Below are 20,406 nucleotides of genomic sequence, written 5' to 3' on the forward strand. Positions count from 1 at the left end.
AGCCCGAGATCATGTATGATACCAAGATTAAAAATACTTGGACTACTTAGCAGATGGAATTTGGTGCAAGGTCCAAAATCAATGGTTTCACTCTTCCCAATACTTAACTGGGGAAACTTCTGCTCATCCAGTATTGAATGTCAGATATGCAGTTAGACAATGTCTCCAGGGGGTTGCGTGCAGCTGAAAAATAGGAAGGGGGGGAGGGATGATAAGGACGCAGCGAGACACCAGATGTTGTAGTGCAGGGGTGTGAAGAGAAGCCACTGCAAGTGATACTCTGGTTACAATTAAATAGATAAGAACAAAAACAGGCGACAGCAGTTCCACCCAGTTGGATGATAGTGGAGTGGTGTTGGAGAAAAGTGCTGTGGTCGGTTCATGTCAAAGGCTGCAGATAGATTGAGAAAGATGCGGAGGGGTAGTTTACCTTTGTCACAATTACATAGGATGTTACTTGTGACTGATAAGAGCTGTTTCAGGACTCTGGCAGGGCAGAAACCTGACTGTATGGATGGATCTGTTTAAAACTGTAAATTAATGCCTCGACATTGGAATGTGTTGATCTCCATTGTGTCCCAAAAAGGGCTTGCTGTAACCACTGGGTATTAAGTATGAATCCCTTTTAATTCCGACAACTTTAATTTGCGCTTTTGGCCTCAAGTGCACATTAATCAGTTATACCTTCACTCTAATTGCAATGGCGTTATCTGTCCTAAAGTAGAAGGGAGAATACATATCTTATGGATTTATTCCACAAAATAACTGAAGGCAAGGCAATACACAGATAACACACCCAACACTCCAATTCTGGGGCTTCCAATTTCACGAGTAACAAAGCAAATACGTTGTCAGTCTGAATTCACTGAAAATTACCCTCATTTCAATCGCTTGATCATGCCTCTCAACTGTTCCAATCTAATCCAACTGCTCCTGATTTTACAAGTCCATTTCAACCCTTTCCCAATATTGAAATGGATTAGCCAAACAACCAAAGTTGTTCCTGGTACTATTTCAACCATCATGCTTCCTTTTGAAGTTACAGGAGTTCAGGCACCCAGGAACTATTGCATGTGTTTAATTTCCTTTTCTTCACTTATTAAATGCAATCAAAGTAGAAACATTTTTGGATTTTTGAAAACCATCAATCAGTACAAAAATTTATATATTACAATACTTGAATATTTTAGTGCTTTACATTATCTCTGGATATGTTTTAGATTTGTATCCCTCAATTTACAGATTAAGAGATACACTCCTTATTTTCAATTACCTTGCAATCTGCTGTCTCTAACTTCAGATGTCCATTGTGGACTCCAACTTTAGAGCTCATGCATATCTACAACTGCACTGGCTAATTTGTAATCCTTTCCTGCTCAAGGACATCAAGGGCAACAATAATGCCCCGACTGTTGTCCTTCTTGAGATCAGCTATAATCACACGGAGAGGATCTCAAGCTCGAGATCTTGTAGCATGTGCGACACTAAACTTAGTGGAGTGTTTATTCGTTAGTCTTTATCAACCTTTTTTTTGAAAGGTGCCACAGTTTACAGGGTGAATCAATGCATTTTGCATTTTTGCTCATCTGTGATGTCATCCAAATTGAACAATTAACAATTGTGACAGAGAAACAAGCTTTAGAGATGAACAACAGTTAAATATTGGAAAAAAAGAATATATTCAATAAGCTTCAGAACTGTATAAAATTGCTTGGAATGGGAACAAATTATTTTTAATAAAATGTATGATTGTAATGGTTATTGTGAAAGAGTTAAATACCCTCAGCAGTGCAAAGGCTTGACACTATTGCTAAGATCCACTGATTTAGCTCAACTTTTATCACACAATGGTGCCCCAGCAATACTTCCTAGCAAGTCTTTTAGAGATTACTAACCGTCTTTCAAAATAAAAATCCAAATACAGCAGCAGTGAAAAGACATTAACATTACTGACAAATCACCATAATTGTACTCCATTGTAGCTAATAATAAAATGAAAACAGAAAGAAATGTCTGCAAAATTTTTCCCCTTACCAGACACATTCTCCTGCTTCCTGCGCTGGAGTCTGATGACCTTCCGCCTATCCAGTCCCCTGTGAATATCAACACAGATTACAACACAATGAATTACTGAGGACCAAATGTGTAATGAAGAATTTAAACCGATATTGATTCAGCTCCTCTCAAAGGATTAGGGCAGACTGTTCAGAAATCTAGTCCTACTTTACCACGTAAAAGTAAATTGAAAAAAAAATGGCCATTTAGTACTACCATGATTTTTCATTAAGTAGTACTACAATTTAGGGATTTTTAAAAGATTTTTTTAAAAACCAAAAATAACCCTGAACATATTCCATGGATCATGCTGAATACTGTTTGCAAACGTAAAACAACTAATTGCAAACACTAACGAAACTGCAGTCAAACTGGCTTTTACTGATAATCTTCTTTATAGGGAGGTGTCCCATCAGCGAATTAACACCATGCAGTTTATGCCAAACCAATGATATATCCCCACCCCTACAAAAACAAACCCTCAACATTCAGTGCCACTTCATACCTGCAGTTCTCACAAGCGATAATAAAACCATCCTGAGTTAAGCTACAATGACACCAGGGAATGTTCTCATCCTCAGACGAACTTTCACTATCCTCAGAATTATCATCATATCGCTGGCAACGTAGTCTATTCAACTCTACTCGGGCAATGATGGTCTGTGGAGGTGGTGAGGCTGGGGGTGTTGGAGGTGGTGGAGCACCATAGTTGTGGTCCTTAGAACACAATAATAAAGACCATGAGGACACATAGTGACACAGATTTTAAAAATACATGAAGAAGCATTGAGACAACTAGTTTTCAACAGTTGGCTTTTTATTTCAGTGAATAAAAAATCTTATTACAGCAACAATATTAACCAATTTCTTATTTGCAAATATTAGTCAATATACAATCATTTGCAATTTTCTTTACAACGCGTGTTGACATTTCCTCACTCATTTAAGAAACAACTATCAAACTTAGAACTTCACATTAACCATTTCTAAGGTCAACTGTTTTATCCAGAGTGCAGAGTAATCCAACACTGAGGTTGGGAAAGATTTCACTCCCTGTAACTAGTCTTCACTTTGAAGACTAGTTTGAAATATTCCTTGATTTGAATCGAAGAATTTTGTGGTTCCAAATTAGATGGTAAAGTACAGCAGGTTCTGTCTTGGTCTGCTGAAGTTGGATAGGAAGATAGGTTCAATATATTACAATCAAACTCCATCCCTTGAAAGGAAGTTACATCTACACTTTACACAGTTAACAATCAGCAACTCTGAAAGCAGCTTGACTGAATTACTCTTCATTCCCAAGTATTTCCAGTTCTAACTACAACACAGCACCTGTTTTTAATTTTTTCCTTTGAGATTTCTATTCCCTACAAGCTTAAAGGAACTGCTTATTTGGGCCCCTATTCCCTTATACCTCCTGAGAGTAGGCAATGACTCAACAATAAGTGCAATGGCTTGTTTGTAATTTGATGCTAAGAGACATGTGAAAATATTTAAACTACTCCCCAAGTATTCCTGAAAATAGTATCTCAGCCAAGAGGAAAACTCACCAGTCGGAAATTATCCTGTGGTAAAACTTGCAGGTGCCTCATTACCAAGTATGCTAGAGTTGACTAGTTATAAAAGCTAACAGATTGTACAGATGAAATGTTTGGAATGCAGCATTAAAATGATCTTGAATGTGATATAGACTCATCTTCATATGAATATAGTACTTTAGCTGGAAAAAATTAAGACCCACAGCTATCCTTCCTTTAACAAAACCAAAACTGCATGATCAGGTACAAAGCGTTCTGGGGTCTTGAGATGCAAGCATAATCTTCAGATACGAGTAAAAGCATTTTGTTTCATGACAAAAGCAGCCATCAAAACTATGCAGCACAGTACATTTTCAGTAGCAATTAGGAATGTTTTTATTATTGTCCCAAGTATGGAACTAATAAAAACAGATCCTGAAGGTGTAAAACATAGTGGACTAGAAATCAGTCAACTGCTTGTGGCACAATAGCACTGTTACATAGACATAGCCAGTGACAAGTAAATAATTTTACTATAACAGAAAAGGCTGGGAATATTTTGCAGATCTGACAGCATCTGTAGACAGTAAGAGGGCTGGATTTTCATTTTCCAATAAAGAGCAGGAATGAAGACAGGAAAGTAAACCATTTAGGGTTTTTGACTGCAAATTCCAATTTATAGTGCCTTCCTGATCTTGTGCTATTTATGTGGCCTCTGCGGGTCAGGAAGATCTGACTCTATTCTCTCTCCACAAATGCTATCAGACCTGCTGAGTTTCCAGCAGGTTCTATTTTTGTTTCAGATTCTAGCACCCACAGTATTTTGCTGTTATTATTATGTATCATACCAAATAGCTCAGAAAACAGGACAAGAATTACTGTTCTTTTTCTGCATCTTTACCAATTTCTCTGCAAGAAATGGGATGGGTTAGGGCAGGATGTGCACTTAAGGAAAGAGCACAAAGGTCTACTTTCTTAGTGAATTTCAAAGAAAATATGTCCAACAATTCCATTCGGTATGATTTCATGCTCTTCAACTTGGTACCACTAACACACCTCAATGTTTCTTCCCCCTCACAGTTCCTTAAAATTTACACATTAAACGAAGATCGAAATGAACTACTGAAAGACACATGGAATACCTAGCATTAAACAGGGTGATATAATAAATGTCAGTATAGATACAGCCACTTCCCTTCGATCATTCTTTTATTACTAAGGATTATAAGATGCAATTCAAGCTTGGCCCAGTTGATTGCACCTACTCTTCTGCAAAATGGAACAGGATAAATCCTTAAAAAGAAAAATACATTACCTGATGGTATGGGGAAAGAGCAGGGAGTTGGACGATTGAAAAGTCCATTCAAAAAACTGCCAGAAGCACAATGGGCCAAATAGTGTTCTTTTACGTTATATCCTTCTGTGACTTGAAATATTAAATATAAGGTGCAAATACTTGCACTGTATCTATATTAGTGTACCATATCTATATTAACGACATCTATATTAATGTACTCCTGAAAAAAAAAACAAGTGTGTGGGATACAGATAGTGTGAGATTTTGATGCTTTCCTAAGTGATTACAATATTACAACTGTGCTTTGGTTCAAATGGCAAGGTATTTGGTGTAATGCAATAAATTCATTGGGTATGTTCCTCAGGAAAAAAAGCAGCAAATCCTGAATTACAAAATAATTAAACCAGGTTTTTAGATGCTAACCTAAATAGAGATTCGCTTTTCATTAAATTTATCGCTAACTAAAATTCAAATATCTTTCTTTGGTTAATCCCCAATACAACCATGACCACTATTCATCACAATGCTGTATTTTAGACTGAATAATTTTACAGATGGATCCTTAGTTTAGTTTCTGCAATTGTTCTCCCTAATGTTAATCAGCTATAATTCCCTCAACTATTTGCTCATTATTCATCCCCAAAGTTACACAACTTATTAGCCAATTCCAGTTTTTAAATCAATTCTGATTTCTTAGTTCCTCTGGTTCCTGGGTTGCATGACATGAGCACTTGCATTAAAGTTTCCATGCACATAGGGCCCATACTAATTGGGCGGCATGGTGGCACAGTGGTTAGTCCTGCTACCTCACAGTGCCAGGGACCTGGGTTTGATTCCCGGCTTGGGTCACTGTCTGTGCGGAGTCTGCATGTTCTCCCCAGGTCTGTGTGGGTTTCCTCTGGGTACTCTGGTTTCTTTCCACAGTCTGAAAGACATTATGGTTAGGTGCATTGGCCATGCTAAATTCTCCCTCACTGTACACAAACAGGCGCTGGAGTGTGGGGACTAGGGGATATTCACTGTAACTTCATTGCAATGTTAATTAATATAAGCCTACTTGTTACACTATTAAATGAACTTAAACAAAGCAGAATCCTGTGGGACACTGCAACCCAATACTAACCAGTCTGAGATGCTCCCCTTAACTCCTACTCCTCATTTCCCCTTAATTCCTACTTCTCATTTCCTCCCTTTTAAGTATTTTGTAATCTCATTTACTACCTTTTCCCAATTCACACCCCTACTACTTCACATGTCGAGCTCTGGAACATAAATATTCACCTGGCTGTTTGAGAAGCGATGTACTTTCATGCATCTGAAAAATTTTTTCTTTTTATCGAATCAATTACAATTTGTTAGCACAACCAGACAGGATATACATAGTGTTGAGTGAAATAGAACTTGTATACTTACTGCATATGGCAGACCTCTATACCCGTGATGTTGTGCACTCCCATAGTTGTGATTTGGGTAGCTGTTCTTCTCAGCAACTGCAGGACTAGCTTCCACCGACTCTGGGCTACAAAAAAAATTCAAAAAACAATTTGCTTACAACTCTCATGAAGTTTCATTTTTCTTACCAATACTTAATCCTATGGACATCAAATGGAGTTTTCCTCCAGCTAATAAGATTGGCACTTATTTTCCCAAGCCTAACTGCCCTCAAGGTGGTAATTAAGTCACCTTCTTGAATACAACTGAGCAGGTTTCTAGCAATTTCAGACAATAGCTCAGAGTCAACCATCGGTGTGGGTCGGACTGGGTAAGAATGGCAGATTTCCTTCCCTAAAGGACATTAGTGAACCAAATGGATTTTATTTTACCACACACTAATGCTGTGGCTAGCTTTTTTATTCAAAACTAATTGGATTCAATTATTTTAAATTTCCAATAGTGGTGGGATGTAAACTCACCTTCTGATCATTAGCTCAGGCTTACTAGTCCAGTAACATAACCACTATGCTACTATACCCCTTACTTATATGTTAAAATATTTCTCCTGCCTCAGTGTTAGCATTCAAAGGTTGTAGACTTGAGAACAATCTAGACTCACATTTCAGTGCATCAGATATACCATCTTGTAAATGAGACATTAAAGAAAAGTTAATTTAGGTGAATGTGAAATTAATCCATAGCACTAGTCAAAGAAAAACAGGGAAGGTTTCCTCTGTCTCTTGGTCAATATTGATCAATCAACCAACATTGCTAATAACACAGTATCTGTTTCATTGCCATAGTTTTCCTACAACAATAACTACACTTCAAAGTACTTTAACGACTTTAAAGTGCTTTCTGACATTCTGAGGTTTTGAAGGGAACAACAAAAATACACATATTTTCACTGTAACGGGGAGCAGGCTGACAGTCAAATATTATTACAGACTTTCAATACTCCTGTCATAATCCAGGTCAGAAACTTCAAAGTATTTTATGAAATGTAAAATACTGGATAATTATGAAATACTGGATCATTAGTTTTGCACTTTGAATTTGACTAGGGTAAGCATGAGATGCTTCACTTCAGGTATGATTCAAATGACCCACTAGGCAGATTTTATCAAAGTTTATTTGGAAGTACAGCTGACATATAACAATAGCTAATGCAAATTACAAACAAGAGAAAAAAATGACACTGTATAAACACTAATGGATAATTCTGTTCCAATCAAACAAATCCAATAAACAAATATCTACCACAGGTTTAGCACTGAAAAAAGAATGCTCACATGATGCTGGAACTTGGTCCCTTGGCTGGGTTCTGCAGCTTTCTTGACACACACAGACAAACTTGAAGTCAGAACTCCTCTCCAAAACATCAGGGAGAAAGAGACAGAACACTGCATCCAGCCTGAAGTAAAATACCTTCTAACTAAAATAGCAGCCAGCAGCCCAAAACTGAAAGTAAGAACTCTTGTCATCCAGCCTGTCAATCGTTCTTCCCCAAACATATGAAAATGTCATAAACTCCCAGAGTAAAAGTAAACAAAACTCCATTTAAAACGTTTAAGCAGCAATAAAAGCAGGCAGCCAGTACTACAACGAAGGCTGACTGACAAACTGCAGACACCATGATTTAAAAAAAAACTTCTTAAATGTACAGTGGCATCACACTCCCCTCTCCTGTTACGTACACAGAAAGGCAGAAACAAGAATACTCTCCACAATGTCATATACTGGAAAAATTCTATTCTATATCACACCAGCAGAGGTCACCAACAACAAAATAAAATGTGGCATTTTTCTTCCTGATCACAATGTCCTGTTTCAATGAACCTTTTCACGTGCTTTTAATCCTCATTCACCCCACAACTCAGATTACAGAAAACAGTAACACTGGAAAGCTGCTGCTTCTGCATGTTGAATGTGCGACCCATTAGTAACCACCACTAAAAGCAACCTAATTTAAACAGAAAACAAACCTCTTTCCCTCCCTATACACATTACAATATGAATCCCAAGAGTAGAACACAAATTCTGCACATACACAAGTTGCAACACATCAAAGCAGAAGCTGACAGCTCAACTCTATTAAGTGCAAGTTCACAAGAACTAAGAAGAAGGCTAGGCTTTTTACCTATCTGACATTTGCGGAAACCATTCACTCAGTCTAATGGTCTCCAAAATAATCTACTGAATAATACATACAGAGTTTATAAAGGCAAAATACTGCGGATGCTGGAATCAGGTAGAGTTAATGTTCATCTGATACGAAGTCACAACCTATCCTCTCCCCTGTATCGGACCCCATTTTACCCAAGTCCAAGAAGTTAGGCAAAATATGTCAAAACGCAATGGGTGGAATTTTACGGCATCGCTCATTCCAAAAACGTAAAATGCCAACCAAGGTCAATGGCTCTTCCCATTGTCTGCCCCTCGCCTGCTCCGATTCCTGTGGCGGGCAGGTGGTAAAATTCCAGCCAATGTTCAATAACCCCACTCCCTCCAACCATGCAGGCAAGGGTATTTGGAGGAGTTTAAGCTTAAACATCAAGTCTAAGCATCATTACAGGACTTCCTAGTATTTACTTAGCTAGGTGAATACACTGATGTCTTAATCCTATTTCTTGTTTACACGCTGCCCCCCCCCCCCCCCCCCCCCCCCGTACCATACCCCCTCCTGGTGGCAGCATCTGAAAGCATATCATGGGATTCCACATTTATTTGACAACAGGAGCTCTATCCCAGTCAACGTTTCTCTTGTTCACTCCACTGCATCTAATTTGTCACGCTGTTTACCTGATATCCACGACTGGATACCAAATACTTACCCAAACAAAGACAGAAAATGTCTTTCACTGACCCTTTCCACCCATCCCAAATGTTGCTCCCAAGCTAACAATTCCATACCCCATCCCTGACTACTGTCTAATTCTGAAAAAAACTTTCTACAATATTATCAATCCAATTTGACCCTGAGCTACATCCCATAATCTTTGCTTCACCAAGACTGCCTGTTTCAGTTTCCTTAATCTTGCCCATCTTTGCACCTATTCCATCCCATCTACTGCTGAATGTTTCTGTTTGCTCCAGATTCCATTAGTTTAATGTTCTCCTGGCAAGTCCTCCACCTTCTACAAATTTGAACTCACCCAAAGGTCTGTTGCCTGTATCCTGACGTGCACTATCTGCCTTTCACTCATCATCTCTGTGCTTGCTAACCACCTTGGATCCTGATCAAGTAACCCATAAATTTGAAATTCTCATCCTTATGTTAAAAATCTCTCCACAAAACCATATAAAAATTATCAAAAGTTATGTAAGTCATTCGGCCCATGATGTCTGCCATAAAAATCAGAGAAAAAGGAACAAGCTGCTTGTTTTAGTCTCACTTTCCAACATTCGGTCTATAAGCTTGCAAGTTACAGCACTTTGGGTGCAGATCCTGAAGTGTTGAAATGAGTTGAGCATTTCAGTCTCAACTACCAGTTCAGACAGTGATTTCCAAATACCCACCACTCTCTTGGTGAAAAGTATTTTCCTCATGTCCCCTTTAATCCTTCTAACAACTACCTTAAATCTATGTCTTCTGGTAATTGACCCCTCAGCTCGGGGAAACAGGTCTTTCCTGTCCACTCTATCTAACTTAGTCTCCTCTGTTCTAAGGAACGAGCCTATCCAATCTTTCCTCAGAGCTGCAATTTTCAAGCCTTGGCAATATTCTTGTAAATCTCCTCTGTACTCCCTCCAGAACAATTATGCCTTTCCTGTAATATGGTGAGTAGAACTGCACACATGATCTTGCACCTCCTTCTCTGGTAACGTCCTACAAAAACTTTGCATTCTTCTAACTTTGGTCTCATCAGTACTCACAATTTCATTTTGCCATCCATTGGCAGTCATACCTTTAGAAGGCTAAGCCCCAAGATTTGGAATCCCACCCAAAACATTTTTGCTCCTCTCTCCTCCATTAAGGCACCACTCTACATGATGCACGTCATGACATTATACTGTGTTAATGGCACTATGTAAATACAAACTGCAGCTAACTATAATCTAAACTGATATTATACCATGCTGACAGATGGGCTGGCCAATGATGTGTGGAAATTTAGCAGCGACTGATTGCAGCCCTGCTTGACAACACTGAGTGCTGGATTTAGGCGAGTGTTCTCATACCCCAACCTCCAGTAATTCTTCAACTTTGCTGCATCAAAACTCAGATTTCCCCATTAAATATAAATATATGGCAGGCATCTGCCTTGAACATGGCATCTATGTAAAACTTTGACATGTAAAACATGAAGTTCAATGTTGCCCACCAGGCTTATTCAACAGGTTAATTCAGGTCTTCATGGGAGACTTTAGCAAAAAATTCCTCCTACGAGGCTGACTTCTAACTGTCAGGTGAGCATAGGTTTAACCTTCCCTCATGCCATCTGAATTATTCCCTCATGTGTCTGTGATTGTCCATGTGGCAAGTTCCCAATTTCAGGTGAGGTATTTCAAATAGGGAAGAAATCTTTACAAAAATGTATTGTCTAAAAAGCAACTGTCACCTAAGTGCAAACTCAGCCAAGACAAACCCTTTGATCCTTCCTCATCCATTTTAAGCCCTAGGCATTTATTCTCCTGGCTATTTAGGGAGTTAATCATTCTTTTCACCAGGGACTGTACAGAAGAAAGACCAAAGTTAAGTATTAATGCTGTGTGTTCTTCATAAAAGAACACACTGCATTAATGTATTTCCTACAGTTTACATGCACAAGTTAAGACTCTTTAAATGTGGATATTCCATGTTTTCTGACCATTCTTTTTTTTAAAGTTTATTTATTAGTCACAAGTAGGGCTTACGTTAACACTGCAATGAAGTTACTGTGAAATTCCCCTTTCATGCTATTCTGTAATCAGAACAGTGTACTGCTAGTCAGATTCAGGTCACAATCAGCCAGGTTGTTTACCCATAAACCAGCTAACTCAATTTTATAGGTGTTGGGCAGAAATATCAGATCAATCTGGAAATTAAGAATACTTCTATTCAAATGATGTATCTTTCACTCTGCCAGTAGGTGGCAGCAACTCATTTGTTAGCCTGGATCATCAGGTGCACCAGAACAGGGCAGGGCAATCTGACAAATTAAAACATCTGAGAACGACACAGGTTTTGTTTCATGTGAATTCATAGAATCCGTACAGTGCAGAAGGAGACCATTTGGCCCATTGAGTCTGCACCAACAACAATCCCACCCAGTTCCTATTCCCGTAACTCTACGTACTTACCCCACTAATCTCCCTGACACCTAACAATTTAGCATGGCCAACCAACCTGACCCGCAAACCGTTCAACTGTGGAAATAAATCGGAGCACCCAGAGGAAACCCATGTGGACACAGGGAGAATGTGCAAACTCCACACAGTCACCCAAAGCCAGAATTGAAACTGGGTCCCTGACGCTGCGAGGTAGCAATGCTAACCACTGTGCCATCCATTAACTAAGCATTATGTTATTATAAATTATAAACAGAGTTGAAGGAAAACGATTATTCACTATTTCTTCACGTACATCCTTGCATCTTAGAGTCAGGAAGAAGGTTGTGGGTCAAATGCCGCTCCAGGACATGAACATAAAATCGCAGCTCATTCCACTGCAGTACTGGGGGCACGCTGCACCATCGGAGGTACAACATTTGAGATGTTAAAGATCTGGCCTGGCCTCTCAGGTGGAAGTACAATATCCAGAAGCACATTTGAAAACGAATAGGGGAGTTCAATGTCCTGAATGATATTTAGCCCTCAGTCTATGTCACTGAAACAAAGTAAGATTCACCTGTCTCAGACCTTGTTGTGCACAAATCTTTTGCCCCATCTCCAGTAATTACAGCAATTTCTCAGCCCCTGCACTAAGATCAAGCGCAAAATAGGGTGCAAGGCCGCATCTTGTCAGCTTGGATCTTATTTATCTCTTTTGTGGGGACCATGAGTTTATAGATTAATACCATTCCACCAATGTCACCAACATCTTGTGAGAATCTAGTTCCATGATCAAAAATGCATAAAAACTCCAGTAAAGTAAAAAGCCCAGTTATAGGAATTAGGAGTGGGAATAGGCAATTGAGCCCTTGACCCCGCTCCACCATTTAACATGATCAAGGCTGACGTTATCCTGGTCTCAATTCCACTTGCTCGCCTGTTCCCCCTAGCTCTTGATCTGGCTTTCACTGGCAGGCACAGTAGGAAGAGAGAAGTGTAAAATTTGATTTTGTTCTGTATCACACTAATTTACAGAAATTGTCAAAAAAAGAAGCTCCAGTCACAAGGTTGCCAAGCCCTATAATAGGATCTTATCTAACACGATTTGTCAAAAGACTTTTTATAGGAATAGTGAAAACATGAAGCTCTGGGTCTTATCTGGACAATTCATGTTGTAATAACAACCAGTGTGTCTGCCTAATGGACTTGCCTTCAGCAAAGTATTAGTTACAGGAGCAGATACTCACCAACACAAATCGATCTAAATTCCAGTATCAAATCTCACAAAATACAAACTCAAAGGGCAGAGTTTTCAAACGATAGTCCAAGTTGAAGCAGAGGAACATATGGCAGGTCAGGAACCCGCTGGAATCTGCTGTGGGCTTAATTATGGTTCTTTAACTGAGCGCCAGCATTAGCTTTCTGCTTCCAGGTTTCCTGCCCAATCAGCGAGGTTGGCTTGGGTGAAACACCAAATCTGTCAAAGGAAAAATTTCCCATTGAAAAGTCCAGAATGGCGGAACTACATATGGATGCCCGAGGTTGCAGGAACCACAGGGAGGGGTTACTGGAAAGACTATCCCCATGCTCCCGATCTCCCTGGGAACCTCATTCATCTCTGGAGGCCCTGCTGCAGGATCTGAAAGACTGAAGTGAGCTTATATTCCCCCAAGGATGGCAGGAAGTCACAACCCTCTCAAATCGAGTAAATGTGCATGAAGAGGCCAAGGAAATCAGCAGGAGTATAGACCCTCCAGCCTGCAAACAAGTGCACAAGTGGATCAAGGACCTCAGGGAAGTGGGAATGGTGAGTAGCATAACACTTACAGGTGCCCGATCCCCCTCTGACTTGCTCAGCATTCTCCTGACACTCCTCAGAACTACACACCATGCAACTGTACTCATTCCATTCTTCCTAGGGACATCTACGATCATCTTGACAGCCAATCGTCACTCTCATCTTGTGCTATGGCATACTCATTCCTCACCACCACCATCCACAAATACTGCTCTTCTCACTTGCATTCATGACTTTCCTTGCAGGAAAAGGGGACACACAACTTGAGGGAGAGGCAAAAAATTGCAAGATGGCCATCCAATGAGAGGCATATTGGCAATGCATGCTCACCTGTCCCACTGGGAAGATCTTGATCCAGGAGACAACAGCTGTCAGCAGTGAACTGGCATGAAAGGCTAAGCCTCTGGGGCACTAGTGCTCAGACACATACTGACCTAGCCAGTGACGCCCACATCCCTTGAATGACTAAATACAAAAATGCATAGGCTTTTCATTGGTCAATAATGATTGCTGCCTTACCAGTCAATTTTAAAATTACAATATATAAGACATGAGAACAGATTTCAAAAGGTAAAATCATACAAGAACGATTTTATTGAAACTATGAGGTAATATCAGAAAGAGCAAATAGTAAATAGTACATGCAATATACTTGGATCTTCAAGAGGCCTTCAATTAGCGCTTATTTCCAAAAGTTCTTCACTAACATATTGCCTAGCAGATTCATGACTATGTTCAGAGCACACGGAGCCAGGGAATAAGTAGCAAAAAAGAGTTGAGATTACAGATGGTTAATCAGGATGGGCAAAGGTGGAATTTGATTCAATTTTATTTATTATTGTCACATGCATTGGGATAGATTGAAAAATATTGTTTCCTGCATGCTGTAGAGACAAAACATACCATCCAGAGTACATAGGGGAGAAGGAAATGATAAGTTGCAGTATAGTATCACAGATACAGTAGTGTAAAGAGAAAGATCAGCTTAATATATGACAGGGCCATTCAGAAGTCCGGTGGCAGCAGGGGAGAACTTGTTCAAGTCGGCCGGTACGTGTTTTCAGACTTTTGAATCTTTTTCTGACAGAAGGAAGAGGAAGAGAGTATGCCCGGGGTGCGTGGGCTCCTTGATTATGTTGGCTCCTTTCCCCTGGCAGCAGGAGTCAATAGATGGAAGGCTGCTTTGCGTGATGGACAGGGCTACGTTCACAATCCTTTGTAGTTTCTTGCGGTCTTGGGTCAGAGCAGGAGCCATACCAAGTTGTGATACATCTGGAAAGGATGCTTTCGATGGTGCATCTGTAAAAATTGGTGAGTCGTAGTGGACATGCTGAATTTCCTTAGCCTTCTGAGAAAGTAGAGACATTGGTGGACTTTCTTAACTATAGTGTCGGCATACAGGGATCAGGACAGGTTGTTGGTGATCTGAACACCTAGGAACTTGAAGCTCTTGACCATCATCGTGGTGGTGTTACAAAGTATCAATATTAGGGCTAATATTGTTTGTCATTTGCAAAAGTGATTTGGGCTCGAGAGACAGGTATAATTTCAAAATTTACAACAAACACCAAATTGGAACCGATGAAGATTACAATAAATTATAATAAAGTTTAATAATCTTGCAGAATAAGCATGAAGATGGAAACAAATTTCAATATTGATTGGTGCCTGGTAGAGCATTTTGGCAGGAGAATTAAGGTTAAATAATTCTTTGAAAGTAAGAACATAAAAGCAAACAAAACATTGAGGTTCTTCATACAACTGAATTCCATATTAAGTTTGAAAGAGGCACATTACAGTCAAAAACAAGTATCTTAAATTTAGAAAAGGCCACTTGCATATATAAGGTGAGAGCTGGTTAAGGCTGACTGAATAAACTAAAAGATGTGGAGATAAGTAAACAGTGGGAAATATTTGAAGAAATGATCCAAAATGTTCAACAAAAATACATTCCATTAAAAGAACAAAAGATCATCGTGAAAGAGGCTCACTATGTTGCGCAGAATAAATTGCAAAGTAAGCAACTTGAAGAAAAATAACTTGCAGTGCTACTGGGATAGAGCAAAGGAATGGGTTTGACTAATTAGCACCAGAGAAGCCAGGTATAGACCTGATGAGTTGTAAGTAAGTTTAATGATTGAAAAGTTTTAGAAACCAGCAAAGGGTCACCAAAATGTCCACTAAGAGGGAAAAGGTATAACAGGATAATCTAGTTAAGAATGGAAAAACTTTTACAATCTGTTTTCATAAGCAGATAAAAAGGAAAAACATAGCCAAAGTAACACTGGTAACTTCGAAGAAGGCAGAAGACATTGTCATGGGGAATGTGGAAATGGTGAGATTTTGACAAATATTTTGTGTCTGTCTTCACAGTGGAAGACACAATTGCATACCAGAACAAAGGAAAACCAAAGGATGAATTAAAGTGACAAACTTAAAGTAATTAATATCAGTGGCACAGCGGTTAGCACTGCTGCCTCACAATGCCAGGGACCTATGTTCAATTCCGGCCCTGGGTCACTGTCTGCGTGGAGTTTGCATGTTCTCCCCCCCCATCTGCATGGGTTTCCTCCCACACTCCAAAAGTGTGTGGGTTAGGTTGATTGGTCATATTAAATTGACCCTTAATATTAAAGGGATTAGCAGGGTAAATATATGGGATTATGGAGGTAGAGTCTGGGTGGGATTGTTGTCGGTGCAAGGCTGATAGGCTAAATGGCTTCCTTCTGCACTGTAGAAATTCTATAAGAAGCTTAAGAAATTAAAATGCCAACAAATCCCCAATGCCTCATGGCATACAGCCTAGGATTTCAAAAGAGGTAGCTGCAGAGATAGATAGTGGATGCACTGGTTATGGTTTCCAAAATTCCCTAGATTCTAGAACAATCTCAATAAATAGGAAGTTAACAAATGTCAGACTGCTATTCAAGAAAAATAAAAAAACATGAAATTACAGAACTGACATCAAATTGTTACAAAATTACTGGAATCTATTAACGAATCTTAACCAATGCACTTAGGAAATCATATTATGATCAGACAATAAACCTGGAGTTTATGAAGGGAAATCGTATCTGACAACTTTATTTGATTTTTGAGGATGCGGCTAGCAGAATAGATAAAGGGGAGCCAGTAGATGTGGCACACTTGGACTTCCAAAAGGTTTTCAATATAGTGCCACACAAAAGGTTAATATAGAAGATAAGGATTCATGGAGTTATTGGAAGCAGTACAGCAAAACTTCACTAGATTAGTTGCTGGATGAGAGAACTGCCTTATGATGGGAGCCTGAATAAGTTGAGCTTGTGCTCTCCAATGTTTAGAAGAGTCTCAGGCACCGTTCTATCTAATCTGCGCAGATGTACAACAGTCCATCAAGTGCCCAGCATTTAATTATTACAGCCACGCAGATACTGTTATTTAAATGAGGTTTGTTGTCATCAACAAAGAAATGGTAGATTCCCCTGTGGCAGGGAATTAATGGACAAGACCCAAGCCTGGCATAATTAATCAGATGGGATTAACAGCCAAAATTCTCTTGCGTCAATTCCTGGAGTCCAAAGCTATTACTCAGCCTGACTAATGCATATTAGCTGATTTTCTAAAATGAAACAACAAGCAGGCACCACCCCCCCACCTTCCCCACCCTCCCCCAGTCTTCCTCTCCCACTCCAGGCTGTTGTCTGAGCCGATCCTAATCTTATGTTTCTCCCTCTCACAAGATTTCCTCAAGAATTGCAATTGTCCCCAGAGTGCTTTTAGGACTCAGGCAGGTGATTACAGAAAAGACGACAGGTCCCTGAAGCTGAACTCGAGCACGATTCAACGTATTGTTCTACAATAGCACAGTTTCTGACCTGGTAATAGCCCCTCTCATATACCTACTGTATAGCATGCCTCAAAGCAGACTGAGGAGCACCATCAAAAGGGAGCAATAATTAACAGTTCAAATAAATGTTGCAAACTTGCCTCCTATTGTTTCATGTACATTGTCACAGGGTCTACTTACGCAAAAGACATACCAACACAAAGTAAATATTCTTGTTAATTCTATCCCATCAGCCCCATGCAAAAATATGGCATTCTTCTTTCAAACAAAAATGCAGATATTTGTATACAAGAGTTAAGATTGCGGATTTAAGGAAATTGACAAAAGAAGCAATGGTAACATGAGGAAAACCATTTTCACACAGTGTGTGGTTAGCATCTGGAATGCACTGCCTGGGAGTATGGTAGAGACAAATTCAATGAGACATTCAAGAGGGAATTGGATGATTATCTGAAAAACATCGCAAGAGGATTTGAGTACAGAGGCAAGGATGTCTTACTGCAACCATACAAGGTCTTGGAGAAACCACACCTGGAGTACTCTGCAGTTTTGAACTCCTTACCTAGAGGCAGTGCAGTGAAGGTTCACCAGACTTTCCCGAGATGGCAGAATTGTTGAATGAGGAGAGATTTCAGTCGACTAAGCCTGTATTCATTGGAATTTAGAAGAATGAGGGGGCGGGGGGTGAATCTCATTGAAACGTATAAACTTCTGATAGGGATGGACAGACCGGATGCAGAAATGTTGCCTTCTGGCTGGAGGGTCTAGAACATGGGGTCATAGTCTCAGGAAATAGGATAGACCATTTAGGAGAGGAAGGAGGATAAATTTCTTACTTAAAGGGAGGTGAGCCTGTGCAATTCTCTACTGCAGAAAACTGAAGCCAAGTCATTGAATATATTTAAGAAGGAAACAGATTTCTAGACACTAAAGACGTTAACAATATGGAGAGAGAGCAGGAGTATGGCATTGAGATGGAGGATCAGCCATGATCATACTGAATAGCGCAGCAGGCCCAAAGGACCAAATAACATATCTGTGTTCCTATTTCCCATGCTTCTAATGCACAGGGCAACATGGAGAAGGCAATAGATGAGTTGCTCCTTCAGACAGCCAGCACAGAAACAATACGTCAAATGGTCTTCTTCTATGCTCTAAAGATCTTGTGATTCTATAAGTTGCACAACACCATAACAGTCAACATAAAATTCACTGAAAAGTTTCCAGAAAGCATTTTTGGATAATGCACATATGTGAGGAAAAGTCCAAAAACAGAGATTTCAAACACTGCTCTCCAGATGAAAGGGCACCAGATGAGAGTCAGGAACTCTGCCAAGGTTTTGCACGCAAAGGCAAAATAACAAGCCTGGCCAAGCAACCCTTGGGTAGCAGAGTACAAACTAACTGAGTACTAGAAAATCAAGATTGTCAACTCAGTACCCCAAATACAAACACCACTCATCACCCCAAATACAAAATACTGAAGCCAATGAGACTGACTGCTGAATAATGTAGCCAGAGCACCATTCTTATACATCTCTCACATGCAAGCACTTGACACTGACTGTAATTGGTCACCTTATACCAACTTAGTCCAAGTTCCTGATTAAAAGCAAACTGATCTAAACTTTTTGATTTATTATTGTCACATGTATTAACATACAGTGAAAACTATTGTTTCTTGCGTGCTACGCAGACAAAACATACCATTTATACAGAAGGAAACGAGAGAGTGCAGAATGTAGTGTGACAGTCATAGCTAGTGTGTAGAGAAAGATCAACTTAATGCAAGGTAAGTCCGTTCAAAACAGCAGCAGGGAAGGAGCTGTTCTTGAGTTGGTTGGTATGTGAGCTCAGACTTGTGTATCTTTAGTACTGATTCAAGTTAAAACTATTTCCCCCAAACTAAACAAGATCCTGGCATATTTACTTTGCAGTGAGAACAGCCACTCCTTTCTTTGAAGCACTTGATAATACATTTGAATACAACCAATAATAATTGGGGATGAAATGATCATATTACTTCAGGTACAGAGTTTGCCACAGTGAATACAAAAGGATGTGCCATACCCACCAATATCTGAGCGCTGTTTGTATTTACTAAAGAGGGTGTAGTCAGGATCACTGGGGGAAAAATTAAGCTGAGAAGAAACACAGACTTCAGTTATTGTAACTATAGCAATATTCTCTCCCACCTAAAACAGCCATACCAAATTGTTTTAATACAAGGTGATCAACAGCCAAGTTTTCATTTTCTACTTGGAGGAAATTCAAAATAGTTGACAAGGTGATGAGAATTTTAATTTTGGTTCTGCTTGGTGGGAGAGTTTTTCCAAGATAAGAATCACAGAATCCCTAGAGTGCAGGAGACCATTTCGCCCATCCAGCCCGCACCCACAACAATCCCAACCAGGCCCTTTCCATGTAACTCCACATATTTACCCTGCTAATCCTCTGACACCAAGGGGCAATTTAGCATGGCCAATCAACCTAACCCACACATCTTCAGACTGTAGGAGGAAACCAGAGCATCTGAAGGAAACCCAAGCAGACATGGGGAGAACATGTAAACTCCACACAGACAGTCACCAGAGGACAGAATTGAACCCAGGTCCCTGACTCTGTGAGGCAGCAATGCTGATTATTGTTGACAAGCTGCAAACCTTTTTATGCAATTCAAACCTTTTGCTGGTGGTCATTACTGCTTCCCATCAGGAAGGACCTTTACAGCTAGCATCTTTACATGTCATCAGTTGGGTTATTTTCAGATTCAGGTTGCACAGGGAAAAATGCATTAATTTCTTAAGCAACCTATAATTTTTGAGGGAAAGAATGTGTGTTCAAAAACCTTCTGTTCACACAAAAGCTGAATATAAAAGATGAAAGATGAGGGAAAGGTTCAGATGTACAGATGTTTTTCATAGGTTTAAGCATAGCATCTAGTTTTGAACAGTTATATTACTTTTCCTTTTATCTATTCATGGTGTGGACATTACTTGCTGGGTCAGCATTTATTGCCCATCCCTAATTCCCCTAGAGAAGGTGGTATTTAAGGTTTATTTATTAGTGTCACAAGTGGGTTTACATTAATATTGCAATGACGTTACTATACTCCGGCGACTGTTTAGGTACACTGAGGGAGAACTTAGCATTGCTAATCCACCTAACCAGCAAGTCTTTCGAACTTGGGAGGAAACCGGAGCACCCGGAGGAAACCCACATG

The 20,406-nt window shown here is 39.7% G+C and overlaps 1 protein-coding gene across 7 annotated transcripts in view; it reads right to left on the reverse strand.

Annotated features, from left to right (window-relative positions):
* Nucleotides 1–20,406, reverse strand: part of setd5 (SET domain containing 5) — a 140,905-nt gene that overhangs the window by 70,354 nt on the left and 50,145 nt on the right. For all 7 annotated transcript variants that reach the window (XM_080181713.1, XM_080181702.1, XM_080181708.1 and 4 more), the window contains 3 exons: nucleotides 6,283–6,388; nucleotides 2,561–2,772; nucleotides 2,035–2,093 (listed from right to left, as the gene is read on the reverse strand). In XM_080181713.1, the coding sequence (XP_080037839.1) occupies nucleotides 2,035–2,093; nucleotides 2,561–2,772; nucleotides 6,283–6,388 (377 nt within the window). The remainder of the gene's footprint in view (nucleotides 1–2,034; nucleotides 2,094–2,560; nucleotides 2,773–6,282; nucleotides 6,389–20,406) is intronic.

The sequence above is a fragment of the Carcharhinus amblyrhynchos genome, chromosome 3, assembly GCF_965287045.1.
Source record: "Carcharhinus amblyrhynchos chromosome 3, sCarAmb.v2.hapA, whole genome shotgun sequence".
In the NCBI taxonomy this organism is placed as follows: Eukaryota; Metazoa; Chordata; class Chondrichthyes; order Carcharhiniformes; family Carcharhinidae; genus Carcharhinus; species Carcharhinus amblyrhynchos.